This window comes from Saccoglossus kowalevskii, chromosome 16 (assembly GCF_978046115.1).
Source record: "Saccoglossus kowalevskii chromosome 16, keSacKowa6.1, whole genome shotgun sequence".
NCBI classification, from domain to species: Eukaryota; Metazoa; Hemichordata; class Enteropneusta; family Harrimaniidae; genus Saccoglossus; species Saccoglossus kowalevskii.
In genome coordinates, this window is record NC_140656.1 from 28,518,993 (window position 1) to 28,544,106 (window position 25,114).

At 35.0% G+C, this 25,114-nt stretch overlaps 1 protein-coding gene across 1 annotated transcript; it reads left to right on the forward strand.

The window, feature by feature from the left end:
* The first annotated feature begins 1,127 nt into the window (after positions 1-1,127).
* On the forward strand, positions 1,128-3,057 carry LOC102809576 (placenta-specific gene 8 protein-like). Its single transcript, XM_006822938.2, has 4 exons — positions 1,128-1,148; positions 1,347-1,419; positions 2,454-2,599; positions 2,896-3,057. Exons 1-4 carry the CDS (start codon positions 1,128-1,130, stop codon positions 2,983-2,985), a joined length of 330 nt encoding a protein of 109 aa, XP_006823001.1. The 3' UTR covers positions 2,986-3,057.
* Positions 3,058-25,114: the final 22,057 nt, after the last annotated feature.

Genomic DNA, 25,114 nt, shown 5'->3' on the forward strand with positions numbered 1-25,114 from the left:
GATATTGTGTCGTACGGAAGCGTCGTTTAAAATCGCACATGCTGTATAGTAAATGTTTACTTTGAATTAACATAGTCAGAAAATTTAATCAAGTACAGGATTATTTACTTTGTTAAATTTGTCCCAGAAAATAGTGATTTGCATTGCACTGACTTCGGTTTCCAAAACAATAGAAACAATATGTACACTTTTTAAATCTGCCTGAAATGTTTTGTGTAACAGACAGATCCAATATCTTGCTTAATACTTTCGAAGATTAGTTTCGTTTATCAATCTTTTTTAAAAAGCGATTTTCTTTTCCAAAAAAACGAAAGCTCTAAACGCCAAACAGACAGCTTAGCGAAAATGGCGCGAAAGCATCCTGTAAAACTTTAACATATCAAAATAACATTGAGATAAAATGGGAACGATGTTCATTTTTTTCTTATGCGATGATAACTTTGATCCGCTTGCTTTGATATTTGATATGTCAGAATTGTTCATTTCGTGGCAGTAACGCCAATTTTTATATTTTAGTGACTATTTTTGTTATGTTTGGTGCAAAATACTATTTTACATTTTAACGGCTAGTCCGGTTGCTTTCATTTCCCTTTTACACTGTGTATCTCAAACAGATGATGATCTTAGCCAATAGGCTGCGTGTATATTGTAAGCCCATGAACATTATAGAACAAGTTATAATTTTTCCATGAAGTAGTTGGATTCTACTTACATCACATCGTAATATAACAAATATCAAAGTGGTATAATCCATATTGTCATAACTGAGGCAAAATCTAATTACAATGTAAGAAAATAAATTCACTCTCAATAAGTCTAAAATGAATGCATTCTACAATGATTTGACGAGGCTTCTAAATAAGATGAAGGCTGTATGCAGCATTGAAAACCTGTTTATCCTGCATTAACAGAATCGGCGCTTCAACATTCACCAGAAAATGCTTGTTTGGAGGTTCTCTACACACTGTCATCTCTTACCACTTAATGGTTAGTTTTTAGGATAATTTGACAAACACAAGCTGAAATCGGGTCTACACGCATCCCAGAACGCCCATATAAGGTACATTTTCAAAATCAGCACTGCCAAACTGACCAAAAATAGGTAGTCTAGCAGATTTCCTAAACGTATGACATCTCCTCTTATTATGGTAGGTGCTTTACCATAATATTACGAAAACTAGTCTGAAGAATTGAAAACGAAGTATTCGTAAACATCTGTATAAAATTCATTTTCTGAATCACCACCCCCACATTGACCGTCAAAAGTTGGTCTGGCAAATTCACACCTTCCTCCTCGTGTATGCGATATTAGATCAACTTTTATCAACATCCTCCTTTGTTTTCAGAACGTCGTTATTATTAAAGAGTACGGTGGATGGTCTACTGGTCTATTCGGATGTTTCGAAGACTGTGAAAGCTGTAAGTACGGTCTATGGTGAAACGAGCTCAATCAGGTCAAACTAATACTCATTTGCATATTCTATTGGGTGTTTTATTTTGAAAACATTGACCCCTACGTTCATTCTATATATCAATACAATTGGCTATATATTAAAATGTGGTGCTGGTCATTAAAACATACACTGGGACTGGGAGAGGGGGGTTATGTCTCGACTTTAAACTGATTTTGATTAATACAATGACTCATCATCCCAAGAAATAGCACCCCAAGACTGCACGTCGTAGAGCATGTCGGGTATCCTAAAATACGTATTGACAGAGATGTTCACGCTGAAAAACCGAAACACAGATTTTGACTGCATTCCCGATTCTGTACGATTCAATATATGCAGTTGAGGGTTGGGCTGGCATGTGAGGAGGGGGTTGCCATGAGAGACATATTTGAAGCATGAAATAATTATTGTGCATTATTCAAAAAATAATACAAATATTTTCACTCGATATGCGGTTCACTAATAAGACAAAATTAAGTGTCCTGCTGAGTTTGACACAGCGGTCTTGGTTTTTTAGTTATAAACGTTATTAGTACTGAAGTTTGTCCAACTATTACATGGGGGTGTACGTCAGTTGCCAAGGACGGAGGTGACAGAATATGAATAACCTTCCGCAATAATTAATTATTATGTTAATATCATCACTTGTAACGGAAATAAAATCTGTGTGTCAGTTAGTGATTTTTATATAGAGGATCTATTGATATCATGTCAACCTCTTCTGTGATATTCAGTCAATTGTTATTTATAAGACGTATCTATGGGAAGGGGTTGCGTTAATAGACAGTACTCAACTTAACATTTGGTGCAGATATGATATTATCGTATATATTATTTGTTAGAATCCAAGACAAGCAGTCTGCATACAGTGTTATTGGCACACACGTAATTGTCCATAGTTTACACAGATGACTATAAAATATGTATGTTATCATAAAAATGATAATAAAATGATTAAAATAGTTTATCTGACATGTAATGGTGTATATCTTTCAATAGGTATGGCGGCGTTCTGTTGTTTTGGCATTTATAGGTGTTTTTTGGCCAATAAACTGGGTGAAAGCTTTATGTATCCGTGCTGTGCCTGTTTCCCTACTGACCTAATGGTTCTACGAATGAAAGTCAGAACAATGAATCGTATAAATGTAAGTATACTAAAGTTGTGTTAATGTTAGTAGTATCCTCTCAGCAAATTTGAAATAAACATGTATTGTCCGGGTGTTGATTTGGTGCACAGGACACAGCATGTAGACATTTTTGACGCTTTTTATACAATCTAGCCATGCTGTCAACCATGCATATAACGTGTAATAACACTGCCTTACAATGGATATAACATGCCATTCATTCCACAGTACTAATGGGTGTTAGTGTGCTAAACGATTCCACGTTTAAACAAATCTGAATGTAACGTCTTCTTTTGTTTTTTTTTTGCTTTTAGGGCAGTGCCCTTGAAGACTGCTGTGTTTCTAGCTATTGCTCTGCATGCGTTGCCGCACAGCTGTCACGTGAATGGGATAATACTCATTGAGCATGTATAGATGACATGTCACACAACTTGGATAACGGTCTATAAACATACATAGATGACATCAGTATCAGCATTACACATATATATTCATGTAATGCCAGTTGTACTTGTTCAAAAAATATTTTTCACATATTCCCCCGAAAGCGTATATAGTGTTAGTGATAATAGTGATAACAACAAAGAAACATACAATAATAATCATACACCAAGTCATGCATTCAATTGTACGAAATTAACACGCTAAGCCAGTTGTTTGTTATAAGAATCGTCTCAAATAATTACATCTCTCAAATGTGTTTTAACAAAGAAACGCCTAACAAGCTACAACTCCCGATTTGCCTACAAGTAACACACATGTATTCGTTCACTGTCACTTTCTATAATGACGCTGTGTTTCTTCTAAACGGACTTTCCCACGCGATGGGCTTTTCATCCATGACCTAAACCAAATAAGGCTTAAAATCCAACCTGGACTGCGATCAATAAGTAAATGTAGTTACCAATGAAAGCAAGCAATGAATTAAGAATTATCTTAAACCTGTCATTAATTTTAAATTATTTATTAATTCATGTTTCTAATTCAGATATCACGCACCCCATTTCCTCACTGTTGACATTGTTTGAATTACTTTGTTGTTTATTAGTACCCTGCTCTAACTCAGTATTCATTGTTTCTCTTATATATTGAATATGAAACAGCGGTTGCCCTGACTCAAATGATTATTAAAATTTAAATTATGTAATTCATCCCCAGTAGCCAGGTTTGATAACATTCATAAATTCTTCAACTTTTGGTACATAACCAGTTATGCAGTATTCAATTTTCAAAAACTCTTTTTACTTTTATGTTGTAAAAAATACACAGTAGATAAATCTATGAATGGTCATATCTGTAACCATATGAGATTTTACAACTCAAAATATCAAGTAGTGGTATAATCTACTAAATTTTCCCGAATTTGTGGTTGTTATTTATAGGGGGAGTATGTTGGATATTTGAATTCACCAGATCGTATATGTTCCTACTCCTTGAATCGACTCCCATATCTGGTATTAGGTCCCAACAGGATTTCTCTCTACGTTTCTGATTTTAACATGTGGTGTTAAAGGATAACATTTTACAACGTGTCCATAGTGTAAAAGCATCCTTTTTTACTCTAACAGAAATTGGCAGCACAAAATAAATCGATAAATGTACAAAAAATACATCACACGAAATTATCAAAAACAAATAAAAAATTGACAATGTAACCAAACTACACTTTTCTCTTCATTTACATATGTAATTATACTGTTAATGTGTTTTGTTGTTTCCTTCTTTCTTTCAATTGCTCATTTTTTTAAATCAGCCTAGTTATGTATACACTTTAATTGTATATTTACATGTAGTAAAACACAAGACAACTCTACATATTACTTTCTACATGGTAGTTGCAAGTTATACATTTGATAACTCATACTCAAGAAGGTACTGTACCTTTATACCAAACCACTCAACATGATTACCTAGGTGTTTTCTACTAACAACTGCCGAGCAACTTCTTTAATTTCAAAGTATATACTTCATGCAGTTATTTTGACGTCCAAAATAAAGCATGAAAGATGTTCTATAGCCAACTGTTCTTCGCAACGATCATGATGTACAGTTGAAACAATGCACTAATAAGAAAATAGTAGACAATATGAAAAGTTAATCCCCATTACTACTCTCAACATAGGTCAACCGAAATAACATAATGGTAAACACAATTACCTGAACTGCAAGGTTGACCCACATGATGGAGAATGGTGTTAATTATATGTGCTTTAAATCACTTTTTTGTAGCAAGTAGATATGTCTTCCCTGATCTCTGGTCAATAGTCATAAAATTAAAAATACCTCAACCTAAGCTCAAGTCATGATATGACTGATGATAAATGAAAATTTACATATTTGATAAAAAATGTATACAAACAGCTAACTTGATAGTACAAGTTTATGTTTTATAATCTAATAATTTTATTCTGAATCGGGTTGGTAATGGTCATTGATATAATACAATAAATAATGAAAATTTATTAGAGGAGTGTGGATTGACTTACATAGTCAAGGTTGTTTCACTTACCCTAAATGCCTTGATTTTTTCTGAGCCTCAGAATTGGAAAAGCAGTTTCTTGCTGTGTTATTTAAGTGTGATCCACCAGTTGAACTAAATATGTTGGTTGACATGTTGACATTTTGATTTTGAGGTGCTCAACGTACAGCTTGTGATTCCATGTAGCGCCATAACTCACAAGTACATTCTAGGCAATTACTTTCAAAATAAGTGGGAACAAATTATCAGCACTACAGGCAATTGTAGGATAGTATGTAACAATTGTACGAAACTTGGCTGAAAAGCCACAGAATGTCTAGCCGACAAAGTCGACAGATTTTCAATTATTTTCCCCAAATTCAAAAGTCTTATTGTTTCCCTATGTATCAAAAACTAGATCCTGTTTGACTTTAACTTCATCATGAAGTAAAACCACATAGGTTTTAGGTTCTTCAAGGTCAGTGAATCCACTTTTAGTAAAATAGAAATAACAATCATACCAATTCAATATCCAATTCATATGTCTAACAGGGGAAAGTAGAAGTTCTGGACAAAAGATGCAGTACAAAAGACACAAACAACACAAACCTGTGAGTGAAAGAATGACATATGAATCCCAAGGCATACAGCCATGAAGTGATGTCAGGTGTTTCGAAAAGAGTGAGCACATCCTGCTCCACATGTGGAACCCGCCATATATATAAATCTAAGTCGTAACAAGGCCTTCATATAATTGGACAAATGACATGAACGTGAAATTAACGATCAATACCCTTCTTGAATAAGGACCTGTCTTTAATTTATGGGCTCCATCACTTGACGAAATTGTAATAAACTGCCTGGGATAGATCTGTTTTGATCTCTCTGGCTTATTTTCTTACTCCATGTTTCTTTCAGTCTATTTCTATGTGACATACACTTATGTAGTATTAGTACTATGTAACAGACATTTCCATAATTGTTTTATTTGTATAGTTATATTCATTTAAATGTGAAATAAATGGGGTTAATTGGGTTTACCTTTCCGACATACATACAGTCCATTGGCACACAATTCTGATCATCCTTATATGTGGGCAAAACAGGGTTCCCTTCTCCAGTCTTCCTATAAATATTTTCAATCACTTTCATTTAGGCTTGAAAACTCCTGAGATGAAATAATGTGTTTGTATGATTGCAGGCAGAACTATTAGTCACGTCTTGTGTGGTTTCAATGGAATATTTATTAACTTACCTGACACCAAGCGGTTTAAATTTGTTGAGATATTTAATTTTCTCCTTTATTTGATTAAGTGTTTTACCATATTTAATATCTTCAAGATTGGTGGTTCTGCTACTCGATAGCATGATGCACTTTGAAGGAGGGTAATTCCATGTCATCTTTCAGTGGATGACCAGTTGGTAAAAAACAGTCTAACGCTTTCATATGTTTACCTTCGAAGACAAATTGAAAAAAGAGTAGTTAAAATTTGTATTTGTAAAAACAAATTCACCTCGGATTCTGCAGTGAAGCATGTTGACAAAGATGTTGCCGATTTATACTTGAAGCATTCGGATTTAGCAGGCCAATTCATTTTATATATGGTTATAGCTGCTTTCAAAACAAAATTTATCCAAAATTTCAACACCTTGCCAACTACCCCTCAACTAACAGTTCATGGTACCCTTGGTGTCTGACAGCCTTGCCTGTAATATATAATCAAAACGTATTGAAACACTATATGATGTTTCAGGTATATGTTTATGTTCATATCAATTAAGTTAGCGAGGGAGGACATTTTTATTTTTTCTTGATTTTTCACAAATCGATAAACGTTTAAGTCAGATATTGACGCATTATCCCAGCTGTTTAAAAGATCAAAATGTCGGCAAGACGCTGCTAAAATTAGTGTTTTAATGCTAACACAAATAATTACGGCTGTCGTTTCGCGGATATTTGCAAAATGTGTATCTTTGGCACGGCTTACATGATATCATCTTAAGTGCATACTCTGTTGTTGACGATTCTGATATAACGGGTGATAAGCTTCCTGTCGCGAACAATGCATGTTTATCTACCGTCTATTGTAAATTCAAAAGTCTTATTGTTTCCCTATGTATCAAAAACTAGATCCTGTTCGACTTTAACTTCATGTAAGCATTATTTTCGGTCAAGACTTCGTTCGAGAAACACGGTCATAACTTTGCACAACATTCGTTTAAAAAAAAGAAGGAAAGCGGAGACGTCGATGACAGACGAGGCAAAGAAAATTCTGCGACTCAGTGGTGCGAAGTCATAAAACGACTAACAGCACCAGTAGTTTGAGTTCGACGATGAGGTTGAATTATACGCCTCCACGCAAACAATATATTTAATTACCTAACTGATGACTACACCAGACGACGACGAGGAAGCGAGTACGGGAAATCTGTTGCTCATCGATATCCGCCAGACAAACAAGGTCATCAGTAAAGTTTCCGTGTGCGAATGCAACGAGGGACACATGCGTATTGTCGAAGAAACAACTGCGCGACACGAATGGGGCAACAATTTGTACTGCAGCCGTCTGTCAGCAATGTTCCTGACTTCCCTCAAAACGGCCACATTAGAAGTGGCAAAAGCAAAGGAAGAGTTCCAAGATGCTGCTGAGGAAATCTATCAGCTGAAACTTGGTTTAGAGGAGAAAGAGGATTTAGAAAACCCCATAAATATTATAGCTGTCTCCGTAGATGGTTCGTGGTGTTCAAGTGGTTTAAGGGCAAAAGGAGGACTCGTGACGGCAATATCCATAGACACGGGTAAGTGCATTATCGCCGTATTTTATTACTGAAATGCGTTCCTAACTTATTGAAAATCTGACCGTTGATTTTCCGCCTGTTTGAGTTGTGTGAGAAAAAATAATATTATTAGTCAGTTTACCCAACACCAGAAAAAATAATCAAAATCCAAACCTCACATGAAAACACTATGTTTTGTGACACTAGGGTTAATTTAGTACTTGGTGGAAACACTTTATTTAAACTGCGTTTGTGTCGTAATTATTTTCTATAAGTATGTGTCATCGTTATGTTTGTGTTTTTTGTGGGAAAGGTCATAGATTCACATGTTATAGTGAATCATTGCAGTGAATATGAGAAATGGGATGGTCCTAAGTCGGGACCAGAATACATGGAACAGTATATATATATATAATCCGAATCACGAGCCCAAGTGTCAAGCGAATAACGAAGGATATTCAAATCAGATGGAACCTCATGGCAGCCGAACTCTATTTGAGAGGTCCCTAAACCAAATTAGTATAACTTCAGGTAGGAAATACAATGTCGACGTATCACAAACAAAAAACGAATGGGAACGAGACTTCGTAGACTACTAATAATTATTTATTTAAGGTAGAGATGTAGGTTCATGGGCACTTGAGAGTGAAATTGTTTTTCTTTTTGCTTGTTATTATCCAAACAGTCTTGGCTATAGACTTTTAAAATTTTGTAGAATTGGGAATAGTGGAACATACTCAAAAAACGATTTTAAAATATAGATAACAGGTGCAAACATTCTCTATTTTGAATACTTAGCAAGATTTAGCAAGGCTGTACATAAATAATAAAAAAGAAACACGGTGAAAAAAAGAAATGACGGGATCTCCATATTATGCACTACATTTAACTTTTAACAAAACGATAATACATTTAAATTTGGAACTGTTACAGCCATTTTAATTATGAGCATTAGCAAACTTCTTACTGAGTGAATTGTTATGCAAATCAGCAATTATCTCGGCTTCTTTTTAGTGCACATCCCAGAACTTAAAAAAATGCTCCTAGACGCTTTGACCTTTTGTTTTGTAATTTTCACAAATGATTGACAGTGTGTTTATCTTCAAAACGCCGTCGGGGCATTGTTTTTGGTTGAACACTGTTACAACAATCGTACAGACAACTAACCTGAGTGTTAATTTATGCATAAACTTGAAGTAGTGAAATTTGAGCTGCTGCCCTGCAAAATTGACAACTGGTAGACAGTTTTCAAGACGGCACTTTTTTCATAACGAACAGATGTACCCATAAACCAATTTTGACAGGAAACAGAAGCATGGTTTAGAAGCTAATTTATTTTACTTTACTTTATCACTTTTGACCAAAAAAGCACATTTTTGTGCATATTTCAAACTACAGTGTCCATAAAAAATACTAACAACATTTTAAAATCCATACAATAAGCTTTCCAAAAATATATAGTTTTGTGGACAAGGGAGGTCATATTGGTTTCCTAATTAACTAATTAAAATACCTGAAAGGTAAACCGCATCTCTACCTTAAAATGAGTTGATGGTATATGTCGAGTAGTATTGTTTTAGATCTGATACTTCACTATGAAACCAATAAGACGAATTGACTTACTTTTGGTGTATGATTCTGTGTGGTTTGTTTGAATGTGTTTGATTGTAAGAGAAACTTTCAGATGGAAAGTCGGTTATAAATTCCATCTAAACATTTTATGAAATGGCTTTACGACATAACAAAGGTAAGAATTTAGGGCTACAGTCTCGAAATAATGTACACACAATGACAGTATATTATCACATACTATGATATAATAATATTCAATCTTTGGGTTATTCATTTTTCAGGGAATGCAGAGGCGATGAGTGAAAACACCAAAACAATACTGGCCCACTATAGTAGTACATATGAATCACCAATACATCAGCACTACCCTACGGGTGCCAAGTCATGGTGTAAATTCCAATCAGATTAGGCAACCTTTCTCCAAACCTGTCGTATAAGTCCTTCAACCGTAAATTGACGTCTTGTCAAACGTACATCTGCTTAAGGGCACTGAAATTTCTTTGACCCAAAACTCAAACGAGTCATTGCATCACGTGATGTGAAATATAGTGCCAAATGGACGGCACTACGGAATTTCAAGTATCATAACGTCGGCATTTGTATGACAGTGCTACATTATAACAGCGGCATGGAAAAATTCAACTATCGACTCTACGAAGGGTTCAACGTTCCGGTCTCCGAATTTAGAACGACACGACTGTGGAGCAAAATCTACCAGTTCGGCAGAATGTTCAAATATACAAACACCTCAAAATGGTAGACATACTCTAACATCAAGAAGGGCCATCATATTCATCAGGACAGTTCGTCCGGGTCTACGCGGCATCGACGGCAACGAGAATACTCCAGGCGTGTTGTGTATGTAAGAAACCTCGAAACGGCCATCCAAGGAAGAGATGCACGCCCGAAAATTAATATTATTATGGTGCTAACTGCACTTGTTATATACAACTACATATTATCGTTAATGTTTATCTTAAATAGCTGTACATACCTGATGTAATGATTTTAATATTGCATATTAATAAAATAGTTTACAACATTATAGGAAATAATGAATGTGTTTATTTTATTTTATTTTATTATATAATTCAAATCCCTCCGATGCTTTCTACTTCTACTTTTTTGTTTTTTTCATTCCTGATCAGACTGGGTTCTGCAGTAACTTCTGATATAAATAATTTGAGAGAAAACAGAATTGTTCTACTACCCTATCAACAATACAGTCTTCCACAGAGAACATGTCACGCATAAATTATATAACCAAGTATAACAAAGAAATAATGCATACACATTCGGGCTCGTTGTGGAGTTGAATCGTTAATTTTGTCAGCATTTTTGTGTGTGCAAATCTCGCATTTGTAAACATTTGTGTCACTTTTTATAGACTGGCCATAAACAGGAATTCCTGCACGTTTTCCTGACGCTTCCCAACTGTGGCAAAGCGATTATAATCAGGCCACAAGATTCATTCAGTTTGTTGTATTTACCAATTGTCATCTCGCGTTTGTTGCCAGGTAACATAAATGAGAAGACATAAAAGACATTAATTTCAATATTGAAATCAAAATCACTGTAAAAAAAAAAAACATTTTGGAAAGTCTGTGACGTCAACATACTATCACATACAGCAGTACAAAGCTCTTAAATGGTTACGGGGTATGCCTCCGGCAAAATGTAATAATAAATTGTCATAGTTACTAAGAGGCATGACATCCATCGTATGATTGACAAATATTACACACTATGCAAAACGTTATATTATTATGGTTCAATAAAGCATGTTCTGAGTTCAACAGTGCAACCACCACTACGGACAGATTTGTAAAGGCATCCATACGGGTTGCCACACATTCCTTTTAATCCTCCATACTACTATCGACACTCACTACCCAGGTCTACAAACCAATACAATTATCCTACACCAGCAGCCGAAAGATCTATGCAACTTAGACTAAAAAGACCCAGACCATGCCCAACATTCTGTGGAATGTTGGAGTGGAGGCTAGAAACTAAGGTAAGCGTTTTTATCTTTTTCATATCAAATCGTTTGAGCCGATCCTGTTTGCCGCAAATTAATTTGTACAGAATAAATTCCTAAGCGCAGTTGAGCTAAAGCTTCATTCACAAAACCTCCGCACAATAATTAACACATAACCCCTTTGTTTATGTCACAGAAAAGAATTGTGGACTCATGTCGGCCAGAGATGAAGCTATTTGAATCAAAGATCGATTATTCAAGAGGTATGCAAGTCCTATTTCAAGTTGGTGTGAATTAGTTATACAGTAGTTATTTTCCTCACCACACCCCTGCTTTGTGGTTTTTAAACACCGAGACAGCACTGTCATCTAGAAGCTTTTCACCAAATTGTACACTATAAAGCTGAAATTCTGAGATAGTTTAGAAGAGACAATGCTTTTGTTTTACTGAAAGAAAAGGTATGGATTGTTTTGAAGAGCTTTTATTATTTTAATCGTGAAAGATGTAAATAAAGTAAATGTCAACTTTTAATTTTGTCTTTACAGGAAGATAATTAAGACAAATTCATGGATTATGGGCCCAAGCAATTAAAATGTCCTGACACGGGGCCTGATTCGGTACATTGTTATTCATTAATGTGGCAGCACTATTCTTCCTAGGAAATTGGAAGAGGATAATTTAACACAAAAGAGTACAACTAGGAGGAGAAAAAAAACCGCCATACTGATATAGTAATTATTTAACCCAATACTGAAAAAAACGCATATATTTATTTAGCCAATGTCATCCAAGTTAAGAACTCGATGGGACATCATATTGTTACTTATCTTCGAAAGTCCTCAAAATAACATCATGGCATAATTCACTCTTTGATAGTATTACCTGTAGTGGAAACGCAGATTTGGACCATAAATTGGGTATATATATTACTAATATCATTCATCATGGTTGCCAAGAATTGTGTACACAGGGTTTGACTTTAGAAGTAGGCCTTGGTACTTTTTGTGCATATACATGTAAAATCACATGAGCATTTGCCTTATTAGCAGAACTTTTCTGTTTGGGAATGTTTTTCATATTCAGATTAAGGACAATGTTACTTGGCCAAGAAAACTGATAAGTGATTATGACATAATCGAAGATGCCGACTTTAAGTGGGACATACAATGACATATTTGAGAGGAGTGCCAGAAAATGTGAGCAAGGGGATTGCCGCAGTTTTCAAAGACAAATTTTCCATTGGACAAATAGTGAAGCCAGTGTGTTTGTAGAATATACAACCTGCTATGTCTTTAGAAATCTTAGGACCCTGGACATATTTTGTACCAAATTAACGTACATTATACAAACCAATGGGACAGAGAGGTAGGTACTCAGTACTTGGAATAAGTCCGAAGTAACAAAAGTACTAAAAAGTAAGAATAGGTAATAATTTTCGTTACGGTATGACTGGTAACTTGTATAGTACTGGTGATGTCCTTATTAATTTTGGAATGTTTCTATAATTTCTTTTGAACTTTTTTAGTGCAGGCGTGTTCTTGCTCGGATATTTTTTTGGTCATGTCTCGTGATTTCATCAGTGCAATATAAGCCTGAACAACCACCAAATCAAAGTAGAAAATATAAAATTTAATCAAGAATCTCTGCTTATGCTTTGACTGTACGTATGTACATGAACTATCTTTAAGGATGCTGTATAGGTTTTCCTGCTTTGTAACCCAAAATTCAACTTTTTTGTATTGTTCAATGCTGAACTATAAGAAACAAACACACAGTAGGGAAAATTGAATTGAGTGTTTTTATAGGGTGTAAAACACCATTTTTATTAATTAAAAACAAGAGCATATGGCTTTGGTTGTCCAATTAAAACATGGCTTTCAAAACAAAAACATAACAGACAGCATAATAATATATAATTTGCATAATACTAGTAGTCACCACCCACAGCAAATATAAACAGTCTCTCGCATTCAGTACAAGTTACGCTTCAATGATACACGCATTCCATTTACGATCATCGTCTACGAATTTAATTCGCTCTTCAACACTAAAGTCTTCCATGAGACGGAGACGAAAGAAAACGAATCCAAAGAAGTTTGGAGAAAAACGTCGGCAGTAGAGATTTCGCCGAGGAAGTATGCAACAGTTTAATCAATCGGCCGACGAGAAAGTAGCGACGTTCCGGAGATTGAAGACGATACAATGGAAAACCCACAATTTGTGCAACCTGAAGAAAGTGTCAGTATATCAGGATTGAAAGTCGCAATTTGCGAAACAGATGAGGATGACGAAGCTGAACTTGACACCATGACCGGCACAATTCGAATTGTTGACTTGGACATCATAAACGAACAAATCGCGGAAACAGCTGCGTGCGAACAATGTACAAACGACTCCTTCCGTATAGTAGAAATACTACAGCATGGTTTGGGATCGCATTTGTTATTGCTTGCAGTAATGAAACGCGCCATGTTCAAAAGCCGAAACAATTTGCGTCAACAAAAAAGATCGGTAGTCACTTTGAAACAGGAAGCTTGCAATCGGTGGTCGCGCGACTGGAAAAGGGTACCAAAGTTTGGCAAAATCGTCATCGTACATTGGTTAACCTCCACCAGTAACTCGCAGACCAGTTCTTGCCCACATCAAGGAACGGCAAATTCAGCCAAAACTATTTTGGACGAGGAATTTAAGTTGGCTGCTAATAAAGTCCGAAATTGTTCGAGATACGGGTGGATTGCAAGATGACGGCACAGCGAAAATCACTGTGTCTCTCGATGGGTCGTGCAGCAATCGAGGATTTTCTGCCAAAAACGGCGTGGAGTCAATAGTTTTATTGGATACAGGTAAATCAAACGATTTATTGTTTGACTCGCCTTTACTACGACGATCATTTTATTTCTCGAGTGGTGCCCGCCCTAGCAACATGACAGTGGCATGTTTATTATGATGGTTTTACGCGTGATTACGTTTCATGCTTCTGCATTTTGTAAATACAAATCGTTTTGTGCTTTTAATCTTGATCAGAGCATAATTTTTGATACATTTTCATTGTCACCATTAGGCAAGATTTTAGACAGTGTACATTTGTGCATCTACTGCTAACATTGCCAGAAATGGGAGGGCAAAGAGACGCAAGCTATGAGGATTGGTACATGGACCATCTTCCCGACTAGCACTGTCAATCATGAGGGCAGTTCAAAGAGCATGGAACAGGAGGGAGCGGCTGCATTGTTCAGTCGATCATTAGAGGTACATAAATTCAGGTACCTGTCTATTATACACTATATAGATATTAGTTATGTATTTATTGTCGCACTTGGCATATAACAATCGGGGTCACGTATTTTTGTCTTTTCGTTTTTTTATTTATGTATTTTTTCTTCATATTATTCATTCAGATATACAACATTTATTTGAGACGGGGATAGCTCTGCATATCACACAGTGAAGTACACGTATGGAGATGAATTTCCTGTTGTAAAAGAGGAATACGTGCAGAAAAGAATGGGAACGCGGCTGAGAAGCTTGGATGGAAAAATTAAAGGCATGTTCAACACCGTTATCATTTTAGAATAGTTCGTTCTATATTCAACCCTAAAACGTACATTATGTTCATTTTATTTTTATATTTACACGGTTGGACAAAAATTAGGAGACGACAAATCATTGACAGGCCAGGGCCGGCTGAAACAAAAAAACATCAAAAACATTTTATGTCATTGCCATAAGGAATAACCGTGGTAAATATATATTATTATAATTACATAGTGTTGTACTACATGTCTCAAGCACCACATTAATTAATTCATAGAATAAATGGAGTAATCTCACTAACTGAACCATATTGAACAATGTTATATTATAATTTTGTTTCTCCAAATTTTGACTTTATTTTCAGGGGATGTTGAAGACATGACCAAGGCAACTATCATGCACTATGATTGCACCTGGGAAGAACCACTGCACGAGTTCTGTCCAGAAGGTCCTAATACATGGTGCAAATGGCAGAGCGACAAATCTACCGGCAAATCCACTTACTTACTGTCTGTAGTGAAAGCAATATGGCCCATTGTAGAAAAACTTTTAAACAGAGATTTTCTGGAAGAGGCCAAACATGGATACACCCAGAATGCTAATGAGTCATTCCACCATTATCTTTTGGGGTTCCTTCCAAAGGAAACGTACAATGGCTATGATGTAATTCGCCTAGGCACTTGCTTCACAATCGCACATTTTAATTCCGGAATGTTCAAATTTAATAAAGATTTGTAGCTTCAATTATGATTGCAAATACCTATCACTTCGTTGTCAGCATGTAAAGCTCAAACGAGTCATTACATCACGTGATCTGGAATATAGTACCAAAGGAGCAGAACCACGGAGTGTCAAGTATTGACGTCAGCATTTGTATGGCAGTGGCACATTTCAACAGCGGCATGGAAAAGTTCCCTTTGCGTTCCATGGACCAAGAACGACGCGAATGTGAGGCAAAATCTATCAGTTCGACAGAAAGTTCAAATATACAAAAAACCTCAGAATGGTAGAACATGGATGTACTAACAGTACAGGGGCAGCTCGTAACCGGGTCTATCGCGACATCGACGGCAACAAGAACACCCCCCAACGTGTTGTGTGTGTAAGAAACCGCGAAAAGGTCATCCAAGAAAGAGATGCACGCCCGTAAATTAATATTATGCTGTTACTACATTTGATATATGCGAATACATATTATCGATTATGTTTATCATAAAATAGCTGTAATTTTAATATTGCATATTAATAAAATAGTTTACAACATTATAGAAAATATTTTATTATACAATTTAAATCCCTTCGATGCTCTCTACTAGACTGGCTAAGTTGGAAATTTTTGTTTTTTAATCTCGCACAATTCCTGATCAGGCTGGGTTTTGCCGTAGCTTCTGATCAATATAAATTGAAAGAAAACAAACTCCAGACTTTGTCAGTCTACATTTCCTCCATCAACAATACAGTCTTCCACAGAAAACGTGTCATGCATAAATTATGCAACCAAATATAATAACAATAGTATGTAGGCAGGAAGTTTGATTCGTGTACTTTATTCACACTGTATATTATTGATTGAGATTATTGTTAAAAGTATTCCTACTCTATTATGGGATATCACCGAGTTATGTTTAGCTTGTTGGGGCTATATAAAGACTTCTACTCTATTATGGGATATCACCGAGTTATGTTTAGCTTGTTGGGGCTATATAAAGACTTTAGTATACAATTTATCAGCTTGATTCATGACTCTAGTTCTGAACATCCTCTTGGCTATGGTGATCTGTATGCACATGTTCCTGAGTTCACTACAACTTTTGGTACAAGTTCAGCACTGCCACCACCACTACGGACAGATTTGTAAAGACATCCATACGGGTTTCAACACATTTATTATAATACTTACCTCAATACTACCACGGACACCCACTACCCAGGTCATGATCTACAAACAATACAATTATCCTACACCAGCAGCTGAAAGATCTATGCAACTTTGAGCAAAAAGACCTAGCCATGCCTTTCTGTCGTTCCATCACATCACCCAACACTCTTATTAATAGTGAATGCTGGAAATTAAGGTAAGCATTTTTATTTTGCTCATCTTCTTCATATCAAACCGTTTGGCCGATCATATTTGCCGCAAATTATTCTGTACATAATACATTCCTGTGAAGTAAGCGCAATTGCTTTTATACTTGAGTTTCATTCACAATAACACATAACCCTCTTTTGTCATGTCACAAATAAATTGTGAACTCGTGTCTGACAAGGATGAAGCTATTTAAACTAAAAATCATATCAAATAGCGATTATTCAAGAGGTGTGTAAACAAGTACTGTTTTAGACATTGTGTCATATCATTTCATTTCATTTACTTTTATGCACATGACAGAGTGAAAAGGTAAACTCACAAAGCTTATGTGTCTAGTGTCTTTGTTCCTTCATAAGTTGGTGTGAATTGGTATACAACAGTTATCTTCCTAACCACACCTCTGCTTTGTGGCTTTTAAACATTGGGACAGAACAGCACTGTCATCTAGAAATGTGTCACCAAATTGTACATATTAACAAATATTTATCAAAGATCTTTTAGTTGTTAACTACATACCCAACTAGTAAACTTAAATTCTTTGAAATTAAGTTGAGAAGAAAGATTGCTTTTGTTGAGCTTTACAGAAAGAAAGGGTATGGATTATTTTACCTAGTAAACAATTGGCATTTTTTTTATTGTGAAAGATGCAAGTAAATGTCAACTTTTAATTTTGTCTTTACAGGAAGATAATTAAGACAAATTCATGGACCAATTAAACTTACAAGAATGTCCTGTCGAGGAGCCTGATTCGGTACATTGTTATTCATTAATGTGGCAACACTATTCTTCATAGGAAATTGGAAGAGGATAATTTAAGCAACAATTTCATGAAAGGATTACTGCAAAAGAAAAAGTAAATTAACAATTATAGTTATGTGTCACAAAAGAGTACAACTCAGTGATTTTTTTTAAATCGCCATACTGATCTAGTAATTATTTATTTAGCCTAACAATGTCACTCGATGGGACATCATATTGTTAATTTTCTTCAAAGGTTCTCAAAATAACATCATGGCATAATTGACTCTTTGATAGCTATTACCTGTAGTGGAAAACGCAGATTTGGACCATGACAACAAGAATGATGATATATATGTTATATCTGGTTAATGTTTATATTATGACTTAGTAGTTTGATAAATCTTTTGTTGTAACAAATTGCATTTATTCATATTGTTAATTATTATATTAACACACCATATTTATTGATACCAATCTGAATGAAATTAACATTAATATTCTATTCTTCTTTTTAATTCCAGCCTGTAATACATTGTCTGTCAATAAGATGATGAATATTGCAGCTAAAGGTTGGTGTTTGTTCTTTTATTAATATTGATGAAGAGTTTAAATAATGGTATGGCATTATTCTTTTCTTTTCTCTTTTCATTTATTGTTGACTGTGACTGAAGCAATATATCTATATTTCAGGAGGACATTTCTCCTTTGTACAAATAAATAAAATATTACTTGAAACATGGATGAATGTCACATTAATTGGGCACACGTACAGGTGAGACGAATTTGGTTTTATATCCATAAAAATACCCTTTTAAATTCACCAATGTTTGTCTATATATTTAAATTCATAAACTATAAAAAAAAATACATTATGTTTACCACTCACACAATGCCAATAGCTCAGTTGTATTTAGCTGATACATTGTGAATTGGGTATATATATTAATAATAACACCCATCATGGTTGCTGTGAATTGTGTACACAGGGTTTACTATGACTTTAGAAGTAGGTCTTGGTACATTATACATGACCCACCTATATTACTCTATGTTGTAAAGTATGTGCTTTGTCTATTTGGCTGTCATGTATCTAAAAGCTATATTATTTATATTGACTTTTTGTGCATTTACATGTGAAATCACACAGGCTTTTACCTTATTATTTTCATATTCAGATTAAAGACAATGTTACTTGGCCAAGAAAACTGATAAGTGATTATGACATAACCGAAGATGCCGACTTTAAGTGGGACATACAATGACATATTTGAGAGGAGTGCCAGCAAATGTGGGCATGTGATTGACACAGCTTTCAACGACAAATCTTACATTGAACAAGTCCGAGGTAACAAAAGTACTAAAAAGTCTGAATAATTTTCATTACGGTATGACTGGTAACTTGTATAGTACTGGTGATGTTCTTATTAATTTTGGAAAGTTTCTGTTTCTTTTGTAATTTTTTTAGTGCAGGCGTGTTCTTGCTCGGGTAGTTTTTTTGGTCATGTCTCGTGACTTCATCAGTACAATATAAGCCTGAACAACCAAATCAAAGCAAAAATATAAAAAATCCTCAAGAATCTCTGTGTATGTGTTGATTCTGTTTGAATCTTTTACTATAATTGTAATTTACAGGAATGTAAATCTCAATGTCACCAACATTTCCCAAATACTGCATATGAGGCAAAATTGGTTATTTAACTGAGTTTCATGCAAATGAAAAGGAACACCAATTTAGCAGAATACCGAATTTCCAGGACGATTTACAATATATCATGGAAGAAAAAATCCAAGGACTTTGCAAACAGTTGATAATGAATACCTCAACCTAAGATCAAAACAAGACAAGACTTGTATACTTGATAAATATGTATACAAAAGGCTATCTTTGTACTATCAAGATATAAGTTGTTATTACCTAATAATGTTATTCTGAATTGAATTGATAGTGGATATAAAATAATTCATCAGTTGAACTAAATATGTTGGTTGACTTGTGGACAATATGGTCTTTTGGTGCTCCATGTACACATTGTGATTCGAAGTAGCGCCGTCACCTGTGAGCTAAAAGTAATTGCTTCAACAAGTATATTCTAGGTAATAACTTTCCAAATAAGTGGGAACAAATTATCAACAGTGCGGCCAGTTGTAGGATAGTGTCGCAAAATCTGGATTAGACTTTTTGCTGCTCACAGAATGTCTTGCCAGAGTTGACAGATCTACAATTATTTTCCGAAATTCAAAAATAAAACAACACGTACGTTTGATTCTCTTCAAAGTTAGTGAATCCATCGCAGTAATTAATTCTTCAAGTACTTGAAAGCAAATTACAAAATAATCAAAGCCATCTAATTATTTTTCTGAAATTGGTACATTATGCTTGTTTCAACTTCTGGAAATGAATTTGCAACGTCCTTGGATTTTCTCTTCCATGATAGTTTTCAGATCAAGACCCTTCTTAAATAATGATCTTTCTCTCTGTGTTTCATAGGCTCTATTACTTGGTTATGAAACACTCAGAAATTCTGATTTTGTGAAACTTCGCAGCTAGAGAACATCAGATCAGAGAGATCCTTTTTTGTTGGATTACATTCATCGTGCTAAAATTGGGAAGCCATTGTTTTACATAATTCATTATATTGAAGAAAAATGCATCAACACATATTTTTCTTCTGTTTCAAAAATGAAAAAAATTCCAATAGACTATATTTAAAAATTAATTTAATTTTAAATGCATATGCTCAACCCAGATTCTCAAAAAAAAAGAGATGCAACAAAAAGTACACTTAATCACAGCATAAACTGTTTTACCATGTTGAGAACATCAGATCAGAGAGATCCTTTTTTGTTGGATTACATGCATCGTGCTAAAATTGGGAAGCCATTGTTTTACATAATTCATTATATTGAAGAAAAATGCATCAACACATATTTTTCTTCTGTTTCAAAAATGAAAAAAATTCCAATAGACTATATTTAAAAATTAATTTAATTTTAAATGCATATGCTCAACCCAGATTCTCAAAAAAAAGAGATGCAACAAAAAGTACACTTAATCACAGCATAAACGCCCAACATCAGTGGCATTTAATGACCTCGATTTGTTTTACTTTAAATGATATGTTGACTCCATTTTTTCTTTACACCAACATTATATTCCAGGTCCTTTACATGTTGAGTTCTCCTTGTTCTACCTAAAGCATTCAACCAAAAACAATATTTTGTTTTTACTCTGAAAAGAATGGAATTGAAATGGAAAATCGTATTTGTAATCTATTTCTCTTATTTTGTTTAATAATACACAGTTGATTTCAGATGGATTTTGTTTGGTTTGGCTAATGGAGTTGATTGCTGAATATGTTGGTGATAGTTCACACACAATAGTAGTTAACCCATGAAAATAATTGAATGAAGTCTGCAATTGGGTAAATACCGAAGACTACTTAAGCAGTGTGTCTAGGTTAGGGGACCAGTAATGGAATTATTCATTGGAGTTACTTCATTGATCAACATACAGCGGTTTCGTATCAACTTCACGATTTAAAAACAAGTCATTGATAATTCTAGCCTGATATTGGGTGTCTGATAGAGGTCCAACATGGGGGCGTGGCACATGTGATTGTAGTCCCTTTTCATCCGACTAAGAAGTAACAAAAACCAATGGAGGACAATATCAAAACCCCGTAACAAGGAAGGTAACAGTATATATTCACCTTTGAGAACATCACAATGAACTTGTTTGACATGTCCCCGAAAACCACTCGCCCTGTTGTGTGTCTTGTAGCATGAAGGCAATTGTACACAATTCAATATTAATATCTCGATCAATGAAATCAAGTCACTTTAAGTCTTCCAAATAGCTTGTTTTGATTCGTCAAACAATGACAACAACAACAACTGATTCGAATTGGGTATATACCCCTCATGGTTACTCTGTGCTGTGAATTGTGTACACAGGGTTTACTATAATGTTTTAACAAAACCCCTTGATACATTAAAATAACCTACCAATGTTGTGTAGTCTGTGGGTATAATTTGGCTGACATGCATCTAAAAACTATTATTTTTTTGTGCATTTACATGTAGAATCACACATGATTTTACCTTAATAGCAGAATTTTTTTGTTGAGAAAAAATAAAATTTTAAACTATGTTTAAAACGAAGCAGTTTCTGATGAGACCGACAGTAAATTCACATATTGTGGCATGAATAACAGCAACAGAAACTTCAAAAATGTGGATTGACACAGCTTTCAAAGACAGATTTTCCATTTGACAAATAGTGAACCCAGGGCATGGCGACAGAGTGTTTGCAGGCTGTCTATTCTTTGAAGTCTACAATGTCAATGTGTACCAGTATATATATATTATTTATATTATTATCTATTGTGTATTTTTATTTAGTATATTTGTTATTATATTCCAAGATGATATATATATATATCAACTTGGAATATGATAACAAAAATACTAAATAAAAAAGACAATAGATATTTTTTTTGTTATCATATGGCTGGTAGCTTATGTAGTACTGGTGATGTTTTCATAAATTTTCGAAAGTTTACATTTTAGGTGCAGGCGTTTTTTTCAAACTGTACACAATTCACGACAACCAAAACAATTCAAAACTAAATATAAAAATGCTCAAGAATCTGTAACTTTCCATCCAGAGAACATTAAATGACTACACTAATTACTTCAGACCACAACACGGTATAAGCCATAAAGAACTTGCAAAATTGATTATTGAAAGTGGAATCACCAACATTGAAGAGAATCAAACCTATGTGGTTTTACTTCATACTGAAGCTAAAATCAAACACGATCTAGTTTTTGATAAACACACAATTGATTGGATTTGTGAATTTGGGGAAACTCAACTCTGGCTAGACTTTCTGTGAGCTGCAAAAATTCTAATCCAGATTCGGTGACACATGCACTAGTCTTGATTACCAACCAGGTGTTGTGCAAGTGTTGTATACTAGCCCACAATTTGTTTGTGGTAACAAATTATCAACAGTACAGCCATTATATACAACAAGTGATGATGATACTTTGAATCGCAAGCTGTACAAAATGCACGCAATAAATGAAGCACCACAAATCAAATCAACATATTTAGTTCAACCGATGGGATGATCTACTTTTTCTCTGATGAGCCAGTCATAAGGACTGACAATGACAATGGCTATATAAATACTTTAGAACTATGATGAGACAAAACAACTGTCATAATAAAGGTGAATAAAGTACATGAAAATAAAGTTTCCTATGAACTCTAGATCACTATATTTTGTGGTAGTATTTACAATGTAACAAGGCAACGCTGACACTGTACTGGTGTAATTTTACCAGTGTATGCAGCAATATTTGCAATATGCTGATGTACCTTTAATTTGCATTTTGATTTTCATAGTGATCTCTTTTAGAGAAGCTTGATCAATGAGTACAGTTCATCTTAATTTTGCCAGGATTCTCACAACATTGTCACAGAGAAGGTGTGAACAATGACCCTACTTTACACAAGTGTTTGGCTACCAAGAAAACAAGATTAGACTTGATCGCTTGTCAACATAGAAGACCAGCTTTGGGGAAAGTGGTCGACAACTCGCCCTACCAAAATAGAGTCAACGAATTACTGCATTAATACAACTCAAAATAGCTATCAACATGTTTCCATATCTAATTTTTGTTTAATAAAATATTTCCACTGCACCGCACTGCACTCTTGTAATTGATTAATGTGAAAAAAGTATAGCATAAAGCCAGATTACAAAATGCAGAATCAAGAACCAACAAGCAGTTGGAGAATTGGCACAACCAGTATTTCGGCTTCCAATCTCGAGAAATTTGATGGATCGACAGGACCAAAACAAGCAGAATTGTGGCATAAATGGTGATAATGTTTTGAAAGATTAAGAACAGAACGTGAACAGGTCCGTACACTGGGAGAATGTGCAGATGATATTATTACTACTCTCCATATTGATCAGGAAACTGTTACATATGACAATGTGAAAAACTCTCTCAATGATTACTATGAAGTTCGTCACAACATAATTGTAGAACGAATTCTATTCTACAAATGCCAGGGGAAACAATTGATGGACTTGTACAGGTTAGCTGAAAATGCGAATATGGTGCCTTATAAGGACAGAATCGTTGTTGGGGTTTCAGATATTTCGCTGTCAGACCACCTCCTAACGACTTCATATTTAACGCTTCAATAGTTATGCAAACATGTCTACAGACAAAAGCCAGAAAACAAAGTCGAGAAGTAGTTTGTGGGGACTCTAAGCTAAGTAATGTGGATTCCGTAAAACGCACATAGCCAAGAAGTAATCAGTAATACAAGTCTTAGTTCAGGAAATTTTACAAGCAAGGTTACAACCGTACCAGTAATCAAAGACACATTAGCTGTAACTGGTGTGGTGGACAGTGTCACAAACGTTGAATATGTCCTGCCAGAGAAGCAACATGTCACAAATGTCAGAAAAACGGACACTGTAACAAGTTTGTCGTAGTTCTATGCAAAGCAGTAAAGTAAACACAATTCAAAATCTTGAAGAAATCGATATGCCATTAATCAGAGAAATAAATAGAGGCAATGAATAGTGGAGTGCAGAAATAAAGGTAAATGGCCATGATACACACTTCAAGTTAATACCAGTGTTTCAGTCATTGGTGACAAAGTTCCATGGCTGCAAAAGAATAAATTTAGTCAGACCCAGCAATCTCTTCGAGGACCGTCTGTTACCAAACTTTCGGTCATCGGTACATTTCAAGCTATGCTACAATAACACTATGAAACTTTTGAGAATGACACCTTGCATACTACGTTTTTGCATCAGAATGATGCAATTTAGCCCAAATGTGTAATACATTCCAGGGAAACCTCAAATTTCAGCGCATACTTTATCGCACACCAGTCAGTGGGTGCATCCAGCTGACACAGCATTCAGCGTAGATATTCAGAGTGAAGTCGAACACGTCGTTAGTCACTCAGTAAATGTAATGTAATGAATTTTTTGGTAAGAGGACAGCCATGACAATACAGTACAGGCAGAATATTGCACCTATGGTTGTATTATCAATGGCTTTACAGGTCGATTCTCATGTTCGGCACTCGAGTAGTGACTGCTGCATCATGTTCTTTTCGTAGCTTTCACTGTGGATAAGGTTCCGAATTAACTTTGTTGTTCGACACATATTGCTACCACAATGCAACAATAATACAATTTTCTAATTTAGCAATTACAATATGAAAAGTGCAGTCAAATAGCTTATACATGCATTCAACGAGTCGATTGTTTACCAAGGCACGTTTCGCTATGAACACTACATCCAGTATCAAGCTGAATGTAGATTATGCATGACAGTTTG